The sequence below is a fragment of the Cibotium barometz genome, chromosome 18 (assembly GCF_041138505.1).
Source record: "Cibotium barometz isolate CiBa-2024 chromosome 18, ASM4113850v1, whole genome shotgun sequence".
Classification (NCBI taxonomy): domain Eukaryota; kingdom Viridiplantae; phylum Streptophyta; class Polypodiopsida; order Cyatheales; family Cibotiaceae; genus Cibotium; species Cibotium barometz.
In genome coordinates this window covers 43,637,226-43,660,944 of record NC_141063.1, presented here as the reverse complement: position 1 = coordinate 43,660,944, position 23,719 = coordinate 43,637,226, and the positions used below count along the sequence as shown (strand labels likewise).

General features: G+C 46.5%; 1 protein-coding gene across 6 annotated transcripts in view; it reads right to left on the bottom strand.

Moving 5' to 3' along the window:
* The window catches only part of LOC147629391 (uncharacterized), a 204,725-nt gene that overhangs the window by 85,372 nt on the left and 95,634 nt on the right, over window positions 1-23,719 (bottom strand). For 5 of the 6 annotated variants that reach the window (XM_086812629.1, XM_086812631.1, XM_086812630.1 and 2 more), the window contains exons 15-16: window positions 11,801-11,842; window positions 11,646-11,705 (exon numbers count right to left, since the gene is read on the bottom strand). The exons of the other annotated variant lie outside the window; for it this stretch is intronic. In XM_086812629.1, the coding sequence (XP_086668755.1) occupies window positions 11,646-11,705; window positions 11,801-11,842 (102 nt within the window). The remainder of the gene's footprint in view (window positions 1-11,645; window positions 11,706-11,800; window positions 11,843-23,719) is intronic. 6 annotated transcript variants of the gene reach the window in all.

The window sequence follows — 23,719 nt, the reverse complement described above, 5'->3', positions numbered from 1 at the left end:
GAATGGGTACGCTGCTGCACTCCTCCGGCCTCACTCACTCACTACACGCACATTCACTGCACGTCTCACAGAAATCTGGTGACCTCTTGCAGAAAACGCAGAAGAAGCTCAAGGCATCATCCCCATCACCATTGTTGGAAGTTCAGGCTTTGATACCAGTTGAATGGGAGAGTTAATTAGGGTTAGAGTTTCATGTGGGAGACATACACAGAGAAGAAGGGAGAGAGAGAGAGAGAGAGTTGTGGGGATAAGTCAACTCATGGGAATGAGTGTGTGACTCCCCTATCACACATGTATATTGCACTAGTACACATAGTGCACTTAGTACATTATGTTGGAAATAAGTGCTCACTAGGAGTACTTTTAGTCTTGGTCATCTCAGTATGCCACGTGGCACTCAGGGATTTATCCCATATGCACTCATTCTCTATCTTGTACTTCTCACCTATATATTGTAGGTGTCACATCAATGAAAGTATCAATCTTGTGTCTTGTCTACACTCATCTCAAGGTATGTCTAAGCTTTGTGTTTCATTTCTAGTTTTTTCATATTACCTACATGGTATCAGAGCCATGGTTTTAGGGTTTCCCTGTTTTTTCTCTCCAAGCCGTCCCACTCAATTCAGCGCAGCCCGTTGGTGTTTGCTTGGTTCAATTCTCTCTCCTGTTTTTGATCTGTTCGGTGCAAAGCTTCCATCGCCATGGACCTCAAGACACGCTCTAACACATGGGCCTCTCTCTCTCTATCAAGCAATGGCGAATCAAGAAACCTCTACTACTGTCGGGACAGTGGTAGGAGGAGCTCCGACATCAGCGTTAGCATCCTCACGGGCAGCTGCTGGTCGCCATTATTCTGCCCGCCACAGAATTCTGACCGTCGCCTTTGCTATTGGCCGCCGCTTAGCTGGCCCTGCTCTTTGTATTCGACCTGCTGCTGTTGCAGCCCGTCATATCAGTCAGCTGCGCCATCTCCTCATGTCTCTGCTCGGCCAGCGTGCAACTCCAGATCTGCCCGTCTTCTCCATCTTGCTGCTGCGGGGGTTCATCATGGTGCTGCCGCCTCTCTACTTGAGCTTACGGGTCTGTCCTCTAGTACTGCACATGCAGCAGCTACCCCCGCACTCTCTTCTTCATCAACATGTCTTCTCAAGTCGTGGACCTCCTGGATATTCAACTCATGCAACAACTCATCATTTTTGGATCTCTGGTCTTCTCGACATCAGCTCGACACCTCCTTTTGTGAAGGTAAACTTCAATGCTGATTTTCGACCTGATTTGCAACATCTGTGCAAAAGGCATTTTCCCCTTTGTTATTTCCCATTTCCTCTTCATCTTCACATGTGGGTTAGCTGTCCATTGGACCAGCCAGACCTGCAGCAACAAATTTAAAGCAGACATCAAGAGTATGCTGTGTTCTATTTTTAGTCTACTCTCTATCTCTTGAAAAATAAAAATCTTAGTTCTAAATTTCATTTACATCGCTATCTTGTACGGGATTAGACACTGCCAAATATGGTAAGACCTTCCCATCTCTCTCATTTGTCTATGCTTTCATGCTATCTACCACCAATGATCACCAATGATGTAGATCATGGGGTAATGTCATGTCTATTTGGACTTATCTTTGTACCTACCCAAGAGGCATCCCTGCATTACTCACTCTAGCAGGAGGATTGCCCTTGAGGAGGGATTATTAGTCAAGGTCCATCTCTCTGTCTATCTACAATCAGTCAGTCTCTATGTCTATGTGTCTATCAGTGTGATCTTACAGTCATGTCTCTGACACTCTGTCTATCAGTCTATATGCCTATCTTTTGTGGATTAGCTACCCACATTCTCTTGGTATTTTCTGTCTATGTCCCCATTTATCTTCTATCTGTCAGTCTCTCTCATGTCTATCTAAAAGTCTCTCTCTCTGTGGGACCACTCTACTGGCTGATTGTCTCTCTCTCTCTCTGTCTATGATCCACTCTTGTCCCTACCCTTGTGGACCCATATGAGGATATCACTTGAGGAGGGGTGTCTCAGGATCTTTTGTCTCTCAGTCTATCAGTCTTTATGTCTTGTCCATCTTATCTTCTAGCTTGTCTCTCAATCCTTGTCTAGTCTCTCTGTCTTGGCTTATCTTTTGTCATGTCATAGTCTTGTCTTTCTGTCTTCCTCCTAGTGTCCACTTAAGGAGGGTGTTGGAAATAAGTGCTCACTAGGAGTACTTTTAGTCTTGGTCATCTCAGTATGCCACGTGGCACTCAGGGATTTATCCCATATGCACTCATTCTCTATCTTGTACTTCTCACCTATATATTGTAGGTGTCACATCAATGAAAGTATCAATCTTGTGTCTTGTCTACACTCATCTCAAGGTATGTCTAAGCTTTGTGTTTCATTTCTAGTTTTGCTCTCATTTTCATATTACCTACACATTAAAAGTACTAAGTGTACTATGTACTATAGCTTATGGGCTTGTACACACTATAAGGGTATGCCTTTACCCCAACATTCATTGATGTATACCATTTTATACCCCCAGTATGGTACAGGATGGAGCTAGCTAGGTTGCATATCATGATTGTATACTCCATGCATATAGCTAGTAGTAGAGCTCCATCCCCGTCACCACTCATTCTACTTATTGCACACCCACATTCAGCTTTTTTAGTTCAGTACTTTTTCATTTTGTTGGGATGACAGAGGACACCCCATACAGGTACACCGATTTGTCTCATAGGCCAAGTTCGGTCTTTTGGTGGAAGACGTTAATAAAATCTTTCTTTCTTTCTTTCTTTCTCTCTTGTTTGCTATCACCTCCATAGTGTACCCCCCTGTCCCACATGATATTGTATCCCCTCACTGTACTCCACTCACCTCCATAGCGTACCCCCCCCCCTCACTATATTCACACCCTATAAGGGTTTCTGTTTACCTTCCAGTTCCAGTTTCATTTTCTAGGTGCCAGTAGAATCATCTTTATTTTTCATTTTCTGGTTTTTTTATCCAGACATTGCATCAGATCCACCATGATGTAACTTTTTGGTCTCATAGGTCATTATGGCCTTTTGAAGACGTTAATATAACATTTCATTTCTCCCTCTCTCGCCTCTACCTCCGTCTCTGCAGTCGCCCAGAGTTCCCGCCTCTGCTCCCATCCCTACAGTCGCCCACAAGCCGTCGCCCAGAGCTCCCGCCCCTGGCGTGCCTCTGCTCCCGTCCCTGCAATCACCCACATGCCACCACTCAGAGCTCCCACCTCTCTCTCTCATTTCCGCCCCTAGCAGCGCCACACTGCTCCTGGTATATCATGTGAACCATCAACCAGAAGCCACTCCCACCCTTACTTCATTGCGCATCGGGCCGGCTCCCGTCTTTACCCATGTCCTTGAGTGTGTGCAAGGTGGAGCAATGGAAGACAATGGTGAAAGCCATTGCAAATGCCTAACTTGAGAAAGGCAAGTAGTAGTCCAAGCCAAAAATGACCAGATCGAGCAAGTGGGATAGATTGCAAGAGGAATTGAAAATAGTGCACGACAAAATTGATGCCCAAGTTAATGCAAGTACAGAACCAAATGGACGTGGTGTGCTTACCAAGTTCAGTCATGCTCTTCATGCCTTACCTCATGGTAGGTGTCGAGGGGAGGATGGCCTCTCCCCTGTTTTTTTCATTACTTTTTGGGATGAGATTGGGGCTGAGATCACATCGGCTTTGCAAGAGATGTGGGACACAGGTTCTATGCCTTCTTCTCTCACTGAGGGGCTTATTTATCTTATTCCTAAGAGCGGGGATAAGACATTGATTGGCCAATGGGGACCTATCACCTTACTTGGGACTGCCTATAAGATTCTTGCTAAGGCGGCAGAGAGCATCAGGTTGTAGCCAATTTTGCAGGATGTTATTCATGATACCCAGAATGGATTCTTACACGGCAGGAGCATCTTTGATGACATTTTCTCGTTTTGGGAGGCCGTCGAATAGGCTAAAGCGGGCGATCAGCCCTTAGCCATTCTGCTCTTCGATTTTGAGAAGGCCTATGATAGAGTGGATTGGGACTTCCTTGAGGGTACTCTTAGTCATATGGGCTTCTCTCAGAGATGGATCAAGGGAGTTTCATGCATGTATCGTGATGCCCACAGTAGAGTTCTTGCTCGCGATGATAGAGGAGAGCGCTTTTCGATTTCTCGCTCAGTACGACAGGGCTGCCCATTAGCCCCTTTATTATATATCATAGTTGCAGAGGCCATGAGCATCTTTCTCCTCTCCACTGCTGGTATTTCAGGATTGAGGTTGCCTCTTCGTAGTCAAGAGGAGTTGGTTGACTCTGAGTTAGCTGATGACACAGCCCTGTTTTTGGAGGCTTCACATATATGCTTACGTTCCTTCCGGGTAGCACTAGAGGAGTTATGTTTGGCAGCAGGGGCACTCATTAATTGGCACAAATCCGTTGGTTTTTGGGTTAGTGATTCACCGAGAATTGATTGGGGTGCAGAGCTTGGTTTTACTTGGATCAGCAGAGGATGCACTGCTAGATATTTGGGATGCCAAGTTGGGATTGATATTTCTCCTGCACAGCAGTTTGCTCTGGTACATATGAGTATCTAGAAGAAGCTCCTCCATTGGAGCTCCAAGAGATTAGATTTAGCCTCCAGAGCTTTGGTGGCTAAACAGGTTTCGCTTGCCTCAGCTTGGTTTATTGCCTCTTGTTGGTGCTTCTCTCGTGCGTGCATTGGCCAATTGCGGAGATTGATCCGCAATTTTCTCTGGTCCGGGCTTGGATGGCACCTCAGACACTCACGCCAGGGTAGCTTGGCTCACAGTTATTCAGCCCAAAAGAGAGGGGGGCTTGAATATTATCAATCCGGATGTTCAATGCAGGAAGTTGCTTTGCAAACTTGTGGTCAGAGGTTTCCTACCAGCACTGAGCCTTGGAAGGATTTTTTCTTGTCTCAGATTTCCAGATGTACACCCAGGGTCGGGAGAGACTGGATGCCCAGCACACGCTTTTTGTTCACAGAGGCTGATATCAGGGCACCATCTTCCCCTCTTATTGCAGCCATTGTCAGAGCATGGAGAAGCATGAGATATTTTTTGCGACAAAGGCTTCCTAGGTCTTTGGACGAGGCTGACCGACAACCTATTATGTGGAACGAGTTCATTAGGGATGAGGCTAGTCGGCCACTTGGTGCATCTCGTTATATGCAATGGTCAGGATGGGAGAGATGCGCATACACAATTCTTGCTTGGAAGACCTTTAAGAGTCTTCCGAAGGATCAGAGAGTTGCATCCACTCAGCATCTTAGGGGCTCTCGCATTCGAATTGATCAGATTGATGCAGCCATTCCGCATGAGTGACTTTCTGGGACCTTTCACGGAGACTATCATCCGAGTTGGCTAGGAGGTTTTTTGAGGATAGGCATACCTCTGCAGGTCATTGCTCTCCCGGGCCAGGAGGATACAGATTGCCTCATTTATTCTATCATGCATGGTGGGAGATTGTAGTATGGAGGAGATCATTCAAATACTAGGCTTAGTCCAGTGAGGATTGTTGGTCGCTCGAGGAAGCACTGGTTCATTGACCCTTCTCCTCAGATAGTGACTCATGGCTCTTGGTGTTTGTGTAGCTATATAGTGGCAGTCCTATCAGATATCTTCAATGGGATCCAGAAGAGTGGGAGTAGATTGATGCCTTCGATCCTTTGAAAGCCTTCCTTTTTTCAGTTTCACTGTTCGGAATGCCAAGCTTCTCCTCACTCGACAGATGCATACGATCCCTACTCTCAGGCCTTACTGGGAGAGCTATGATATTTCTCCAGTGATACAGTGCAGATACTGGCATAGACTTTGGCACTCATACAAAAGGAGCCAGATCTCTCATTTCTTTTGGTTATTCTTACATGGTGGTCTCCCCACCAATCAATGGAGATCAGTTTTCGGTGTAGCACCTTCCTATCCTAGATGTGCGGCAGATTCTGAGTCTGTACAACATTGTCTACGGGGATGCAGCATTGCACAGCAGATTTGGGGTCTTGTAGCCCAACTTATGGGCAAATTGAGTGGCCGAGCCATGCATGTGAATTGGAGGGCAGTTGCTTGGCTCTCCCAATTCGGTCCGCAGCTTTTTTATGAGGGCAGTGGTACAGATTCTGCTATTTTCATTCGTAGAGGTATTGCCCAGCATGGTTTATTGCAGGATGTTCCTCACTCTGATTATACACCCCCTAGACAGAGGATTGACACCAGTTGGGTGATTCTTGCCAGTATTATAGCATGGCAGATCCGGAGAGCTAGATGTGCGGAGGCTATTGAAGGTGTCCAGATTTTTGGGTCTCAGTGCATTAGTACTATATGGGTGATATCATCCACACTCTTATGGCTACTTGGGCTCGCATTCAGGGCCCTCTCGTTCTGCGCAGGCGAAGCGTGTGATATTTATGCGGGAATGGGACCATGGCATCTTCTTTTCCTCTCGTACCACAGGTCTTACATGGCATCATGATACTCCTCAGTGGTTGAAATCACCTTACATATTGGGGTGATTCTATTCTTTTCCGGCTTATAGCTGTGATTGTTGTATGTTTTTCTCATACTTAATAGAAGTCTCTTTCTAAAATAAAATTTAAAAAAAAAATTGGCTATCCAAGAAGATCACCACGAACGGGAGATGGCAGAAATACGAGAGGAGATGGGTAAGATGAAAGAACAACATGCTAGGCAGGTGTATGGAATGGAGAGAGATAGGAGATTGCAAACAAGGTGAAGCTTCAGGAGGACATTGTGGAGACCAAAAGGGAGATTGAACGAGGGTGGGTTGCAGTACTGAAGAAAGAAGTTGAGAAGGAATTGACAGAGGTCACCAAGGACACAGGACACCACACACACCCACTATTATTCATGACACAATTGAGGAGAATAAAAGAAGGGAGACTCACACATTACATGTGCCGGTCGTTGGGCTGTAAGAGGAGTCGTCTGCCAAGGCAGACGCCATTACACACTGTGGGAAAATGGGCATAGAAGACACACCATACATGGATGCATGGAGAGCAAGTAAGGACACCACACGTGCCCACCCACACTACTCAAATTCAAGGACACGACCAGCTGGCAATCATTCGTGGGTCATAGACCAGCCCTCAAAGGTGAGGAAATTTATTTTGGTGATGACCTCACTCCCACACAGGTGGAGCATAGGAAAATGAGCATAAAGCAGGTGCTTGAAGCCCGTGAGGCGGGAAAGTCTGCAGTTTAAACTTTATAGAGATGGCAAGGTCATGATCACAGATAGACGTCCCAAATAGGGACAAGGGATCTACAGGACCACACATTTGAGGATGGCAACCTAGAACTCCAATGGGACTTAGGATTCAGGGAGATTTTGATAGGACGGGACCATCTTCTACACAAGGACGCACCAGAGCCAAGGGAGGGGACAACTACATGTATTGGGATACCAATGAGAGTCAGCTTACCGGGGGGAGACCCAAATAGTAGGAGGGGTGAGGGGATCACGAGTAGCAGTTTTATTGAGAACACACTTACAGCCCATGGTTAGCTTAGTCACGAGGGATGAGGAGGCCCACTACATGTGGGTTCGGTTACAGATTATAGCCTCCAGATGCATCTATGTGGCAATATGCTATTTCGTCATGGATTCTTCACGATATGCCCCACATGAGCGGAGGTAGTCCTCATACACAGCTCTCTCCGAGGACATCACTGGCTTCTTGGGACTAGACAAGGTCCTCTTACTTGGGGACTTCAATGCTAAGACCAAGAGTCAGCAGATACATATGTATGATTTTGAGGACCCTATCAGGTTGCACGAGATACACCAAGATTTATGTAGGCAGCTCCCTTCTCAGCACCAGATTTATCCCCGGCAGATTGGCAGCGCATAGTGCGTTCTCAGATCATGATGCTATCACGTATGATATGCAGCAAGCCATCTGTTCCCCACCAGATCATCCAGGCAGAGTTTGTTGTGGCTCCTACGTTAATGGAGGCCATGTTCCAGACAATCACTTCTATACCAAGGGTGAGGGAGATGGATCCACTTCGACTCCCCCGACTTGCACTACAATCATTACAGCAAATAGTGGCCGGAGAAGAGCATTCATCTTCGTATGGCACAATACTCATTTGGTTTCACGCACATGCATTGCAGATGGACCGGCTCCCTGGATTTCAGTATGTTCCACATTCCCCATACGTTAGGCTTACACATGAGGACATGAACCGGGTAATCCGATACAATCTACTCGGGCTATACATACGTAACACATGGATAACACCAGTAGGCCCATTGCCTACCAACATGCAGTATTACAGAGATCATTTCCTGAGATTCACAACAGATGGTTTCATATAGGGACCAAGTTATCTTGATGCCTTCATGTCCCATGCTATGAGGATAGCCATTGGCCAGCTTAGGGTATCATCCCATAGACTGAGGATAGAAACTGGCAAAGCTGAGCGGATACCCAGAGAGGACAGGACATGTAGATTCTGTCAGACGGGGGTTGAGTCAGAGGAGCACTATGTTTGCCAGTGCCCAGTCTACTATAAGATCAGAGGGAGATTTTACTATCTATTCAAAGAGGGCTTTGGACCCTTATCCCGGATCATAGAGTACCCAGATCAAAGGTGCCTTCGACTCTTCTTATTGGAGCTCAACCGACACAGAGAGTCACGACTCAGAGATCCTCGCCCCCAACAGCCCTCATGTTAGCTTACCATCACCAGTGTTTTCCAGCCTAGAGAGGTGTCATGTGCACGCCCGTGCCATGGCTACTCCTCAGTATGAACAGCCTAATCCCTGATTAGTATAGCAGATTGTCAGCCTAATCCCTGATTAGTATAGCAGATTGTCAGCATTTAGGACATCATTACAATCAGAAGTAGCAGCATTACCAACATCAGCATGAGTGTCATCAGCATTAGCAGCACCATCATCATCACCATCTTCAACATGAGCATCATCATCATCATGGAGGCATGAGGCTTCTCTCGGCTGGCTGTAGACAGGCTGTCAGCAGCCAGAAGCAGCACTTGCAGCAGGTGGGACAGCATGCGGGCAAAGGCCAGCGGGGAGTGGCAAGCAGGAGTAGTAAAGCGCAGCTTTCACAGCATTTAATGCAAGTACCTTGTCCAAACCAGGCCGACTGCTCCTGTAGCTGGCCAACCAGCTCTCTCTACATATATATATGAATCAAACCATAATTCAGTCCAGCAATTCAGTCATTCAGTCATTCCATCATTCAGTCATTCAGTCATTCCATCATTCTCAGTCATCAGTAGGAGTCATGTAGGGCCAGAGGTCAACCCCTTTGGTGCTGACCAAGGGCCTCAGCCATGTACATTCATCAAGCCACCTTTTTGTACCATATCAATACAAGAAAAACCCTGACACCAATCTCTCTCTCTTCTCTCTCCTCTGTCTTAATCATGTTTAAATCGGCATCTTGTTCTTCATCAAGCTTAGGGTTGTGGATCATTACAACAAGGCTTCTGCACATGCTACAAGGGGTGGATAGGGAGGCACCAGAGCCCATCACAGTGGATATACACAGTGCCCCCTCACAACAAGCCCATGTGAGACACATTAGATTGGGCACGCACACTCCAGAAAGCTAGACGCCCTGGTCCCGTCGGACCCCGACCACCCCCAGCTCATCAGCCCCGGATTCAGGAGATCCTAACGTGCCCTCGAGTAGCCTCATCCTCACAGAAAACTATCAATATCTCTAGCCTTCTTGTATCACCCATGATGGACATCCTAGATGGGCCCTTGCCTGATACAAGGTTGATTGATTGTTTTTATTCAGCTCTCCCATATCCCATCACTTATTGTACCCTATACCTGGCATAGAAGGATCTAGATTTTTCATCTTGTATAATCTCAAAGTCTGAGATCTTAGCTTTCAGTTTTCAGTATTCGTTTACTGTTGCTTTTTCTTATTTCATCCATGACGAGATTTCATGGACCCTATGGATCTTTTGAAGACATTAATATAAGTTTCTTTCTTTCTCCCGTAGTATCTTATGGGATCGCTTTTTGGGGACCAGATTTAGGGTAAAAAGAGTGGCAAAATTTAGAGAGGATACAGATCCAGGATGATCCGGAGCAAAGCATTGGTACCACATGAGATCATCAAAGTAGAGTTTGGAGCTGCCCCCTTGGTAGTGGATGCCCTTTTCCACACAGTGATATACTTACACCAGGTATATGCACTAGGTAGAGACCGCCTCCCCAGATTAGCCCTAGAGTCCTCGATGAGACTGGAGACAAAAGGAGCAGTTTGTTCAGGATGGCAGGATTTGTGGACAGTTTCAGAGGTAGATGCTCACCATTGGCCCAGACAGTAGTGCCCATACTGTTATATGCTGACGACAATGTTTTGATCTCAGATTCAGCCAAGGGTTGGATGCGTTGGACAGATTTTCCAAGGAGAGAGACCTTACAGGAAATCCAGGCAAAACCAAGGTTATGGTCTTCAACACATCTTATGTGGTCATCTCATGATTATCTTTCTTATACAGAGAGGCCCCAGTGGAGATTGTGCAGAAGTATGTATACCTTGGAGCCACTTTTAGAGGCCCTCAGTTTTGCATGACCACAGCTGCCACAGACCGACTAGGAGCTAGGGGCATGCCTCTCTATCCCCACTAGAGAGAGAATGTTTCAAGGCACATTTCCAGCACCCCCGTACTAGCTGCACATGTCTTGTTATCTATAACGGGATGTCCCAATGGTCCTCCGACGATGACCTCACCTCCTTTCCTTACTCAAGAGGTACCAACACCGTAGACTGCTTGATGGGATCTCCTGCTTTGGTTAGCAGGATGCACAAGGCCCGAGGCTGATCTAAGGTGCAAAAAACTAAGTCGCAAGTAGTGTAGATATTTTCAAAAACTGTGCAGGTACGGTTTATTTTTTCTCTAGTCTGCGTGGGTCACTATCTGATAGAAACGCTTTTTTGACCTCATAAAAAAAAGTATTAAAAAACGCATTTCAAAGGTGTGAGAGACATTTACTACATATGAAACACGCCTGTTACAGTTTGAAATGCATTTCATTGCTACTATGTCAAAGAGAAAGAAAGAAACCCTCCGTTTTTGTGCCTTGGATCTTCTTACAGCTTCTCCTCTTTTGAAGAATGTAGTGACCATTGAGCAAACACCATTTTTCAACTAATAGAACGAGCTTTTCTTGGATGAAGAGAGAAACAGAAACAGTTTCTTCTAGACCCCGCCCACCTCATTATGCATCCAAGGATGTACTGTTTGCATGTGACACAAAAACCTTGCTAGGAAATGGAGTTTCAGTAGAAAATCCAGAGGTGACTCCTTAATTTGGTCAAAACAGGATCTGATCAGTGTTCTTGTTTTGGGAGGACCCCTCCCAAAATCAGTAGCCAAAGGTTGCAACCCTCCTCCCTTTATAGGCCCCTTCCACCATAACTATGTCCTCTTTTTAAAGGATTATTTCCCAATTTTGGATATACACATTTGGCGATCATCCAACTCGCAGGCCCCCCTACAAAACATGGATTAGTGCTTTCGGGACACAAGGAATGTGAGGGATTATTGAATTTGGTATAAATAAATAGATTTGCAACAGTCAAAAACCAGGAAAAACTGCAAGGTCCCATACCATATTCTTCCGTTCTAAAAGGTCATCACTAACACTAGCAGACTTATGAAGTACAGATGTCTGCAAAATAATCAGCAAACAATACAGTGAAACCATGAGAACGGACTATCTATAAATTTAAGAACTTGCAGCTTTTAAACTGAGGTGCTACATACCTGCACACTTGCATTCCGCCATGTGTTTGAGGACGGTAAGCCCTGCAATACATTGAAATCTCTTGAGAACTCATGCCATTATTACAAGTATCGTAAGGCTCTTCAGATAAAAGAAAACAACATACATAAACCAACAAAGAGGTGTATGGGATTAGAATATACCCACAAGTGGTGTAGGTCTATGCTCTTCAGATAAAAGAAAACAATATACATAAACCAACAAAGAGGTGTATGGGATTAGATTATACCCACTAGTATTGTAAGGCTACTCAGATAAAAGAAAACAATATACATAAAACCAACAAAGAGGTGTATGGGATTAGATTATACCCACAAGTTGTGTAGTCCTATGCTATGCACAGGTCTCTCTCTCTCACCAAGCAGGATATTAACTGGCTCATCCACTTAAGACTCAATTCACATGGCTGGACCCGCCACAGATTCCCACAAACAGGCAGTGTACGAAAGTCTTTGGGCCTTCTTGTCGCTTTGCAGATAAAACATTCATTTACTTTCATGCAAGAGAAAGGACAGAATAGAGAGAAAGAAAGAAAGTATATTAAGCTTCTACTAAAGACCCAATGGGCCTATGAGACCAAAGTGATACAATAATGTCCATGGCATATCTCATCATGGAGTGGAAAATAAAACAGAGAAAGAAAGAAAGAAAGAAAAGATATATTAACGTCTACGGAAGGCCAGATTGGCCTATGAGACAAATCTGTATACAGCAAGTCAATGTCCTCGGTATCATGGAAACAAAAACTGAAATGAAAAGCAAATCCTAGTCATATGCTGCTCACTATGCAGTCACTGTCTAGCATGCTATAGATGTACAATCATGATAGGTGGTATACTACTAATTCCACCCAGTGGAGATGGTGGGGTGCAGTACATCATACATGGGGCATGGGGCGAGGAGGACTCTCACATCTGTTGTGCCATGGTGTAGCCTCTGGACTGTCTCCTCCATGCAGATCGTGCCTGGATCTGGGCAGACTGGGCCTAATGGAGTAGTGGTGGTCTGCGTCCGGGTAGTCCCGGTCTCCTAGCAGCTCTGATCTATGAGGCTCTCTGTAGTGTGAGCCCTCATCGGGAGGTAGATAATATACGGTGAGGGAGATGTGGCTCGTTGATAGGCTTGAAGAAGCTGGTGATCTGTGGGGCTGGGATCTCTGGCTCTGCACCTGTAGAAGCCTCTCTCTATGTCGATGTAGCTCAAGGAGGAAAAGGCCTAAGCATCTTTGATCAGGATACTCCATCACCTGGCTAAGTGGGCCAAAACCCTCTCTAAACAAGCAGTGGTATCTCCCTCAGATCTCATAATATACATGGCATCTGCATATGTAATGCTCCTCTGTCTCTACCTCTATGTGGCATAATCTGCATACTCTATCCTCTTAGGGGTCCGTGCTCCTCTCCCTGCCTCAATCTCCAGAGTGTGAAAGGAAACTCTGATCTGACCAATAGTCACCCTCATAGCGTGAGACATGTGTACATCCATATAGCCTGGGCGGCGTCTGAGAAATCCATCCTCTGTGAATCTAAGGAAATGATCTCTGTAGTACTGCATCTTGGTGGGAAGTGTTGGAAATAAGTGCACACTAGGTGTACTATTTCTAGTCTAGTTTCACTTAAGTCTTTGTGTCTTGAGTCTAGTGCCATGTGGCACCTCTACATTTATCCCATAAGTCAGTCTACTCAATCTTGTACTTCTCACCTATATATTGTAGGTGTCACATCAATGAAAGTATCAATCTTGTGTCTTGTCTACACTCATCTCAAGGTAACTCTTTGTATTTCATTTGCTCTTGTTTTATTTCTAGTTTTGCACTTGCTTTTATATTTCCTACATGGTATCAGAGCTAGGTTGCCTGCCATAGCTTCTCCCTAGCTGCGCTCAGCCTGTAGGACCAGCCGGTTCCACTCATCTCATAGCTGCGCCAACCTGAATCTGCTGTCCACCCTGCGCCGGCTCCATTTATCTCAAGGCTGCGCTGACCTGAATCTACTGTCCACCCTGCGCCGGCCTGATTTCAGTAGCTGCTGCATACTTCTGTTGCTTTCGTGAAGCTGCTACTGCTCTCTCACTTGGAGCTGCTGCTGCCCGCCATACTGTTGCAGCCCATCTTTGGCTGCCTTCTTCATCAACTCAAGGGTGTGTATCATCTCAAGGAAGCTGCAGATCGACTGTCCTCCTAAACGAGCTATTTTTTTGCTGCATTCAGTTCTGCCATTGCTTCCTCTTGAAGAGTCTACAAGGTAATTGTGCATTGTCTCCATCAGTTTGCTGATTAGTCCTTTTTTATCTACAAACTGCTAGTTCCTCATGCTTCGATAGGCCGTCAAATGCTAGGGCCTTGACAAGTGGTGAGAGAGCCGGCTTCTAAAAACAGTTTGGATCTCTTCTTTCATTCATTTCTGCAATCTTGTAAGGGAATAGACACTGCCCTTGCATTTTAGCAAGAGGTAAGACCTTCCCACATGGCCTCTTCTACTCATTCTCTCATGTCTATCGACAAATTCAATGGCTCCAACTTTCATACTTGGCAAATCAAAATCAAGTGCCATCTTATGAAAGAAGGTCTCTGGGACATTGTTCACCATGCTGCTCCCGAAGATTCCGACATTGAGCAAGTTATCACTTATGCTCCCACTGCTAAGAATGACAAAGCCTATGCTATCATCCTGCTCGGTCTTGGAGATGATTACATTCATCACATCTCCGACATACAGTCTGCTTCTCGAGCATGGATCACTTTGGATACCCTCTTTGGACCCCGCTCTAAAAATTCTAAGATTGCACTTATGATCTCATTCTTTGATCTATATATGCAGGAGGGAGCTACTATAGCCTCTCATGTCAATTATTTTCGCAGTCTTATGGTTCAGCTTGCTTCAGTGAAGTCCCCCATCTCCGAAGATATTGCTATTGCTGTGCTTCTCAAAAGCTTACCTGATACCTATGCTACTCTTGTCACTACCTTCAAGTATCACAATAATCCTACTCTTGAAGGTATCATCAATGCTCTCCAAGAGGAGGAAAGAACAAAACAACAAAAGGTAACTGACACTGCATTTTTAGCAAAGAAAGGAGGATCTAAGGTAAGAAAGCCTTGCACCCATTGTGGAAAAACTAATCATTTGGAGAAGGACTGCTTCAAGGCTCATCCATGCACCATTTGTGGCCGTGATAATCACCGGGAAAAGGACTGCTACTCTAAAACCTCTACATCAGCCCCTGCATCTGCCTCAGCACATGTTGCTGCAGCATCTACAACAGCAGATCTTGCTGTTCATTCCTCACATGATGAGGAATGGGCTTTCTGATTACTTCACCTTTCTTGTCTACCACTTTGACCACCGATGATGTAGGTCAAGGGGTTCTAGTGTCTTACTCATTATGCTTTTTGACCTCTCTCTTGTCCCTACCCAAGAGGCAGCGATTGCCCTTGAGGAGGGGTTGTCTTCAAGGTCCATCTGCTTGTCTACAGTCAGTCATCTGTCTATCTATCTGTTGTCTGTCTATCTATCTGTTGTCTGTCTATCTGTCTATCAATCTGATTGTGTCTTGTTTTAGATCCATCTTGTCCCTACCCTTGTGGACCCATATGAGGATATCACTTGAGGAGGGGTGTCTCAGGATCTTCTTGTCTCTCATGTCTTGTCTCTCAGTCTATCAGTCTTTATGTCCATCTGCTTGTCTACAGTCAGTCATCTGTCTATCTATCTGTTGTCTGTCTATCTATCTGTTGTCTGTCTATCTGTCTATCAATCTGACTGTGTCTTGTTTTAGATCCATCTTGTCCCTACCCTTGTGGACCCATATGAGGATATCACTTGAGGAGGGGTGTCTCAGGATCTTCTTGTCTCTCATGTCTTGTCTCTCAGTCTATCAGTCTTTATGTCTATCTTCTAGTCTTGTCTTTTTTGTCTTCCTCCTAGTGTCCACTTAAGGAGGGTGTTGGAAATAAGTGCACACTAGGTGTACTATTTCTAGTCTAGTTTCACTTAAGTCTTTGTGTCTTGAGTCTAGTGCCATGTGGCACCTCTACATTTATCCCATAAGTCAGTCTACTCAATCTTGTACTTCTCACCTATATATTGTAGGTGTCACATCAATGAAAGTATCAATCTTGTGTCTTGTCTACACTCATCTCAAGGTAACTCTTTGTATTTCATTTGCTCTTGTTTTATTTCTAGTTTTGCACTTGCTTTTATATTTCCTACAGGAAGGGGACCCAACCAAGTCTCCCTGGTGTGCATCTGGATCAAATCCTGTCTCAGAACTCTATTCCTCTCCTCTCGGGAGAGTGTAAAGTAGGGGGAGTCATCATCATACTGTAAGGGCGGTAATCTATCCATGTCGCGCCCATGTGCTGAGAACCACTCATTTACTGCAGCATACCATGATGGGTGATGGCCCTCTTGTGGCAATACTCTATGAGGACTCCATGGTCTCTCTGGACCCATGCCTCTAATGCATCTGATGTAGGCTATGGTTTGAAATAGAGCCTCTACCATCATGGGGGGCACTAGAAGCTCTGCTCTGACAATCTCATGTGGTAATGATAGTTTGCAGCAAATCATCCTAGAGATCATGAGATCTGCGGTCTCTCCATCTGACGCCAATCATATGTGGAGAGGTTAGGGGCCCATACCGATGCTGCATACATCATAGCTGGGGTGACTAAGGTGTCAAATAGCCATCCTTAGGTGTGAGGCTCCTGGAAGTGAGCCCGATGACACTGTCACTCCATCAATGCAAGGGCAGCATAACCTCAGGTGAGCCTGTCCTGTGATGCCTGTCTCATGAAGAAATGGCTCCCATTACTAGTGAAGGTAATACCCAAGCATACGTATGATTCTGTCACCTCCACCTGGCTGCCTCTATATGTGATCATTGTATCTTTCATAACCCGTCTGGAAGTGTGAAAGATCATAACCTTGGTTTTCCCAACCTGTTACCCTCTCCGCCCGCCGATCCTCGACCCACCACCTCTACTTTTTTCACTTCAAGTATGGTAGAGAAAACTCTTAAGAGGGTACATCATGGGAGATCTGCAGATCATACAGGGATACGAGGTGAACACTTCTCTTATGCCTCTACCACCGTAGCTCCTTTCCTTGCACATCTCTTCAACAGGGCACTTGTAGAGGGCTTGCCACACACACATGGAGCATGAATATCATTACCCCCATTCACAAATCAGGTGACCCGATGGACCCCGGGAACTACAGGACTCTCATGGTTGGCCATATTATGGCCAAGATATATGGATTGGTACTTGAGACAGTGCTCAGCTCTCGAGCCAAGAGGGAGGGTCTTCATACTCCAGGACAGGCTGGGTTCCGCAGTAAACTCTGCACACTGGATCATATCTTCACCTTGACGAGCCTGTGATTGAGCAGGCCAAGTCACGAGAGCAGAGACTCTATTGTTGCTTTGTGGATTTCCGCAAAGCATTCGACACAGTGCCACGGGACCAGCTCCTACAGAGATTGCAAACTCTTGGGGTGCCTTCAGATATGATTTGAGGGATCATTGCTTTATATGAGAGGGTGATGGGATGAGCCAGATGCCCAGGTGTTCTGAGGAGATACATAGCACTATGGGGGTGAAGTAGGGCTGCCCACTCTCCTTGACACTCTTTGGCCTGTACATAGATGAGGTCACCTACTTCATAGACAGAGGAGAAGGGAGTGGTGCATCACTCTCAGGGGTTTTGGTCACTTTATTACTCTATGCGGATGACATCTTCTGATATCTGACTCGTAGGAGGGACTGCAGTGCCACATGGACGCCTTAGATGATTTTTGTGCACAGAGAGGCCTTTCAGTGAACGCCCAACCCTTGCAAGCTGAAGTTGTAACATGATAGCTGAATTTGAAGAACATGAGGAGGAATCCTTCCTCAGAAGGAACCCCTCTATAATCCCACTCTTTGAAGTAGATGTGGTCAAAATTATAGAACAATACAGACATCTAGATACATAAAATGATGATACAACTGTTCCTAGATCGATTTGGAACAGTATCTGAACGGATGATGTAGACCCTGATTGGTAGACCACACTAGAAAAAGAGCCCTCCACAGATGAAGACATAGAAACTAACATGTTTTCTCACGCTGATCTGGTACATGGTAGAGGGACTTTGTATAATCATGCCAGGTTTCAATTGCACTTACTAGTTTATGTGGTTGAAAAAGTTGCTGTGGCTGGGGTTGTCCATAGCCGATGGATGTTTTTCTTAGAGAGATTTATGAAGACACTTAAAGGATTTGTTCGTCAAAGAGCTTGTCCTTAAAGATAGTATGGCAGCGGGATGGCTTGTTCAAGAATCACTTGTATATATAACTGAATTTCTCAGTACGTTTGATCCCGATATGTCAAGATTATGGACATTGGCCGATTGCACATCTCACCCCAAAGGATAGGTGTATGTCCATGTAGCATGGACGGATGATGAACCCATCCTCTGTCAGGCATAGGAGGTGATCTCTGTAGAAGGCCATCTTCGTCCCCAGGGGACGACTAGGTGAACTCCATGTCCTCTGAGTATCCAGTTTGACAATGTCCTTCCTGATAACCCTGTTCCGCTCTGTGCGGCTGAGAGCAAATGACGGGGCCTCTATGCTGTACTGGAAGGGGGGGAGTGCCTCCATCTGCATACCGTGCATGCCAAACCAAGTCCACCTGTGCATACCAGCACTCTGTATCGCCCTCAAGTGTCAATTATCTCGAGGACTCCAAGGCTAGCCGGGGGTATCCATCAAGTGGAAGCTCCCATAGCCTATGCCAATATGTCACTATCTCGAATAGAGCCTCTGTCACTATCGGTGCAGCGCCCATCTCTGCCCGCACAATCTCATGTGGCACTGATGGTTTACTCCTAATCGTGCGTGAGATCATCGCCACTAGGGGCCTCTCCATTGGCTTCCACCCATCATATACCTCCTCTGTATCTGTCTTTGCCGGTTCTCTCCTCTGTCTCCTCCTGTGGTATAAGCTAGGACCCCAGATGGGGGCACATACAGTAGTGCAGGTGTAACTAGAGTATCAAATAGCCAAAGCTTCATCCTCGGCTCCTGAAACTGTATCTGTGAGCATTGCCTCTCTAGCGAGCGAAGGGCTGCATATCCCCTTGTCAATCTAGCGCCGGCCGCCTTCCACATCGAGAACTGAGGTCCAGCAAAACTGATCCCAAGGTATACATATGAGGTAACATACTCCACAAGCTCTCCACTGTATGTAAATTGTACTGCAGATCTAGTTATCCACTCTGAGGAGGTGTTAAAGATCATGACCTTGGTCTTTCCAAGGTTCACAGTAAGGTCCCGGTCCTCGCAAAAGGCCCGTATTGCATCCAAATGCCTCTGTAGCCCCTCTAGTGAATCAAAAATAAGAACAATATCATCTACATACAAGAGGGTCGGTATCAAGACTCCTGCCAAATGTGCTCCTGGTCCTCCCTATCTGTCTATGTAATCCCCTCTCGTGAATCAAAAATAAGAACAATATCATCTGCATACAAGAGGGTCGGTATCAAGACTCTTGCCAAATGTGCTCCTGGTCCTCCCTATCTATCTATGTAATCCGAGATCTCGTCAGTGTATAGACCAAATAGAGTAGGAGACAAGGGGCAGCCCTGCTTCACCCCGATAGTGCTGTGTATGATCTCTGAGTCACCTCTTGGAGCCCGTACTCTGCCTGTGACTGACTCATAGAGTGTAATGATCCCCCATAGCATCTTTGCTAGCACTCCCATATCCTGCAGTCTCTTGATCAGTCTGGCCCGTGGGACAGTATCAAAAGCTTTGCGGAAATCCACAAAGCAGTAGTATATCCATTGCCCGTGAGCTCTCCCCTCCTCAATGATCCCCCGTAATGTAAAGATATGATCTAGTGTGGAGTGCCCTCTCCTGAAGCCTGACTGCCCCGGTGCTCTGAGTCTTTGCTCCTCGGACCATCTACTAAGCTCATGCTCCAAGATCGAACCATAAATCTTGGCCAAGGTGTGACCAATCATGATAGTCCTATAGTTGTGGGTCCATGGGGTCACCTGCTTTCAAGATAGGTACAATAGTATTCGATGACCAGCTGATGGGGAAGCCCTCACATAAAGCCCTGTTAAACATGTGAACCAGTAAAGGGGCTAGCATGTCCCTAGCATCGTGTCCCTAGCATGGGAGAAATGCTCGGTGAGGAGTCCATCATGATCTTGTGCTCTCCCAGTCTGCATCCTGTCAATAGCATCTCTCACCATGCTGAGGTGAAAGAAGGAAGAGTGTGGGGGACGAGGTTCGGGTGGATGGGGGAGAGGTGGCTGCTCGGGGACATGGTAGAGAGAGGTGGCATAGGTGTGCCAGGTGCTGGGTGAAGTAATCGGAGTTGGAACGCGATGATCCTGGAAGATCCTCCAGGCCTCCTTAGGCCTCCTTACAGTCCATTCCAAGAAATAGCTGGTATACCTCCTACTCAAGCTAGGCTAGGTAGGCTCTCTTCTTTCTCTGTGTGAGACGTTGAAAGATCACTCGCGCCTGCTGGTGAGTGGTGGATCCTAGTGCCATCTCCTGATGTAGATGGGCTCGGGTATCATGACATTCCTCGTCGTACTAGCTATTCTGTGGGACAGTCCCTCTTGGTGATGTAGGGGTGGCTCTGGAGTGTGGGAAGGCTGCAGGCGGACGTATGGAGGGTGGCTGCGAGGTGTGTAGTAAGCTCATCAAGTGGGATGTGGGGTCGATGTCGGAGAGGATGCGGTAGACATGATCCGAATAGATGGAAGAGGGCTCTCTGGTGAAGTGGTATCTCATTCGGTGATGGGGCAAAGCAGGTGGTTGCATGGTGTATCGGCATGTGTGTGTGTGAGAGAGAGAGAAAATGAAATGAAATGTTATATTAATGTCTTCAAAAGGCCAAAGTGACCTATGAGACCAAAGTTACAACCATGTGACATCTCATACACTGTCTGGAAAAGAAAAGAAAGAACTGAAGGTAAGTATCTAGCCCTACAATACATCAGTAGGGAGCATCTGGAAGCAGCAACTAGGGAGAGTGGGAAGCTAATGCTACTAGTCAAAATGGGGTACATGAGTACATGGATACATGAATACATGAATATGGGGGAGTACAAAAGTGACAGTAGTACAACAGTATATGGCTGGAGTGGTAATCATCCTAGGAGCTCTAGCATGGGTCTCTGCCGGATGGCCTGGATATCTGCCATAGTGAGATGCCTAGTCGGCGGACGAGCTCGATGCCTCGCAATGATGCTTTGAATCCTCCGGTGTAGGCACCGTCTCCGATGTGAGGATCCGCGAGCCCTCGGGCGTCTGGATCTGCTCAACTGGATACCTCTCTCAACTAGAGTCCCACGGGGTGCCCACTGCTGGGCTGTCGGCTATGTGTCCTCCCGGGTAGTCCCTCTAAAGAAGTCAGTAATCTGTCTCTGTGTGGACTCCCTGCCAGTCGGGCGTCTGCTCCTGATAATGGACTCTCTGAGCCTGCGGATCTCCAGGAGATAAAAACCCAAGCATCGCTGATCACAATAGTCCATGACTCTAGCCAGTGGTCCAAATCCCTCTCTGAAAAGGCAATGGTAGCGCCCTCGAATCTCATAATATGCTGTGCAGCGGCGACGACAGATGTAGTGCTCCTCCGTCTCTGGCTCTATCCAACAAATCTGACAAATCCTGTCCACTGGGCTCCAGACTACCTGGCCAATACCTGGAATACCCAGTAGACACAAATGATGCATACTTGTTTGTTGACTAGCTTGTGTCTAGTTTTTGCAGAAGGTGACTAAGCATTTATTATATCTAACCCCTGTTTTACAGGCTATAAAGAACATGTACCATCAAGAACAAGGACATCAGTCAAAGAAAGGCATAAAGATGTTGCCAGAGGAGTAGAAGGCACCGCATATATGAGGAAAGACCAGATGCACAAGAGCACCAGATGGGGCTAGTACCACGATCATATGCATGCCACAGTTGAGGACAACTTTGATGTAAGAGGGAGGGAATGTAACTATTTGGTCCTCCGTGCTCTTTTCACATGATTGAACTCATGCCCGGACACATGGAAACAGGGTTCCTAATGCTAGCATTGGAAAAAGCACCCGTCTTGGTCAAAAAGCACGAAAAAGCAAAAGTCAAACTTTGTTGACCAAAAAGCTGACGGCACCGTTGGAAAGAGGACATCGAACTGGATCAAAAAGCTAAAAGCCACTTTTGCAAAAAGCTGCTCCAGGGCCAAAAAGCAAGGCCCTTAAGATAATAAAGACAAATCAAGAACTTTGGCTATTATTAAAATAATATTTAAAAGAAAAGCAAAAGCTAGGAGATGAAGAAAAAGCAAAGTGTGGCAAAAAGCATGGTCCCCCATCAAGTATATAAGGAGTCAATATCCTCATGGAGAAGCATAGAAGACTCGTGGAGAACCTTGAGGGAGACTTTGTGAGGAACCATCGCCCACATCATTTTTCCTCCCTACTTCCTCACACCGCCCATTGTCTCCACCTCCACAGGTGGCAACCGCCCTTGCAGTGCCAATTTCCACCGCTACTTCGCCCTCTGTGCACCGCCTCTTCCATCAGCACCGCCTCCACTTTGTTGCGCTGCCGCTTGCACTTCAGCGGCACCACCTCGTGAAGATACACCGCCGCCTTTGCTGTAGCTAGGCGCCGCCCTTAGAGCTCTGTGCCACCTATAGCCGTGAGCAGCGCCAGCAAACGCCAGCGCCACCACCTTCGTCTGCGCCGCCTATCTGCAGCTTCCTTGGTTGCTGATTCCAGACGCCGCCTGCACCCTGACTGCCGCCTCTACTCCACCCAAAGAGCCGCGCCGCCTTTGCATACAGTGCCTGCCTACACCATCTCTACCTGCAACACTTGTTTCTGCCCTTTTGCACTACCTTGTGCGTTGTTTTGTAGTCTGCTACCCCCAGACACCGCCGGTGCCAATGCCAACCACTAGCTCCAAAGAAGCTCTACCGCTGCCAGTTTTCCTAAACCCCTATGAAGGAGGGGATTTCCTTGTGGAGATACATACCCATCTTGGTGTGAAGCCTTTTTGGGGATTACTTTTATCCGGATTGAGAACAAAGAGCCTTGTGGATATTTGGGAACATCAAACATTGGATTTTGGTACTAGCCCAGTGTAAGTCTTTTGTGGGTCATCCTCGTGGTGAGCTCAGCATTAGTTATCTTGTGCCTCGATATCAACTCGGCCCAACATCGACACTTTTGTTTGATATTGTATTCATTTGTGTATTGGTCCTGGCTTGGAAAATCCCGTGGATTGTTCCTGAAATAAATTCCTGAAGAGGGGGCGGGCCCTATTTCCCGCTCAGCGTGGTGTACTGTGTGAAACCCCCTATTCCCATCTGTCTATATCTTTATCTCTCATACACGTGGTTGCGTCCGTCACTGCATGCTCCATTGGGCTTACAATAGCCAAAGCAGACAAGGATGTGCTCGTATAAGAACCGAGCCACCGTGTTAGCCATGCAATCCTTTGTGTCTTGAGCTTCCACCCACTTAGTCATGTAATCAATGGCGATCTGCATTGGCTTGGGTGTGCCACAGGGTCGATCAAGACCCCAATTCTCGAACGGGGACCAAGCAAGAGAGATCTAGAGCGGCGGGTAAGATTGACAAGTGCGTTTGGGCCCGCACCGTTGACAAATATCACAAGATTTGGCAAACTGAATGGAATCTGTGAACATTGTTGGCCACCACCGGCTGTGTTGGACCAAGAGGGTGCCTGACATGTGGTCAGGATAGTGACCACCACCAGGGTTGGGGTGGGCATCTTCGACCAAGTGAGGCACGTCATGAGGGCCGACACACCTTCGTAAAACACCATCATGACCAACTTTATAGAGTTGGCCAGATATGATTCGGAAGGGTCTG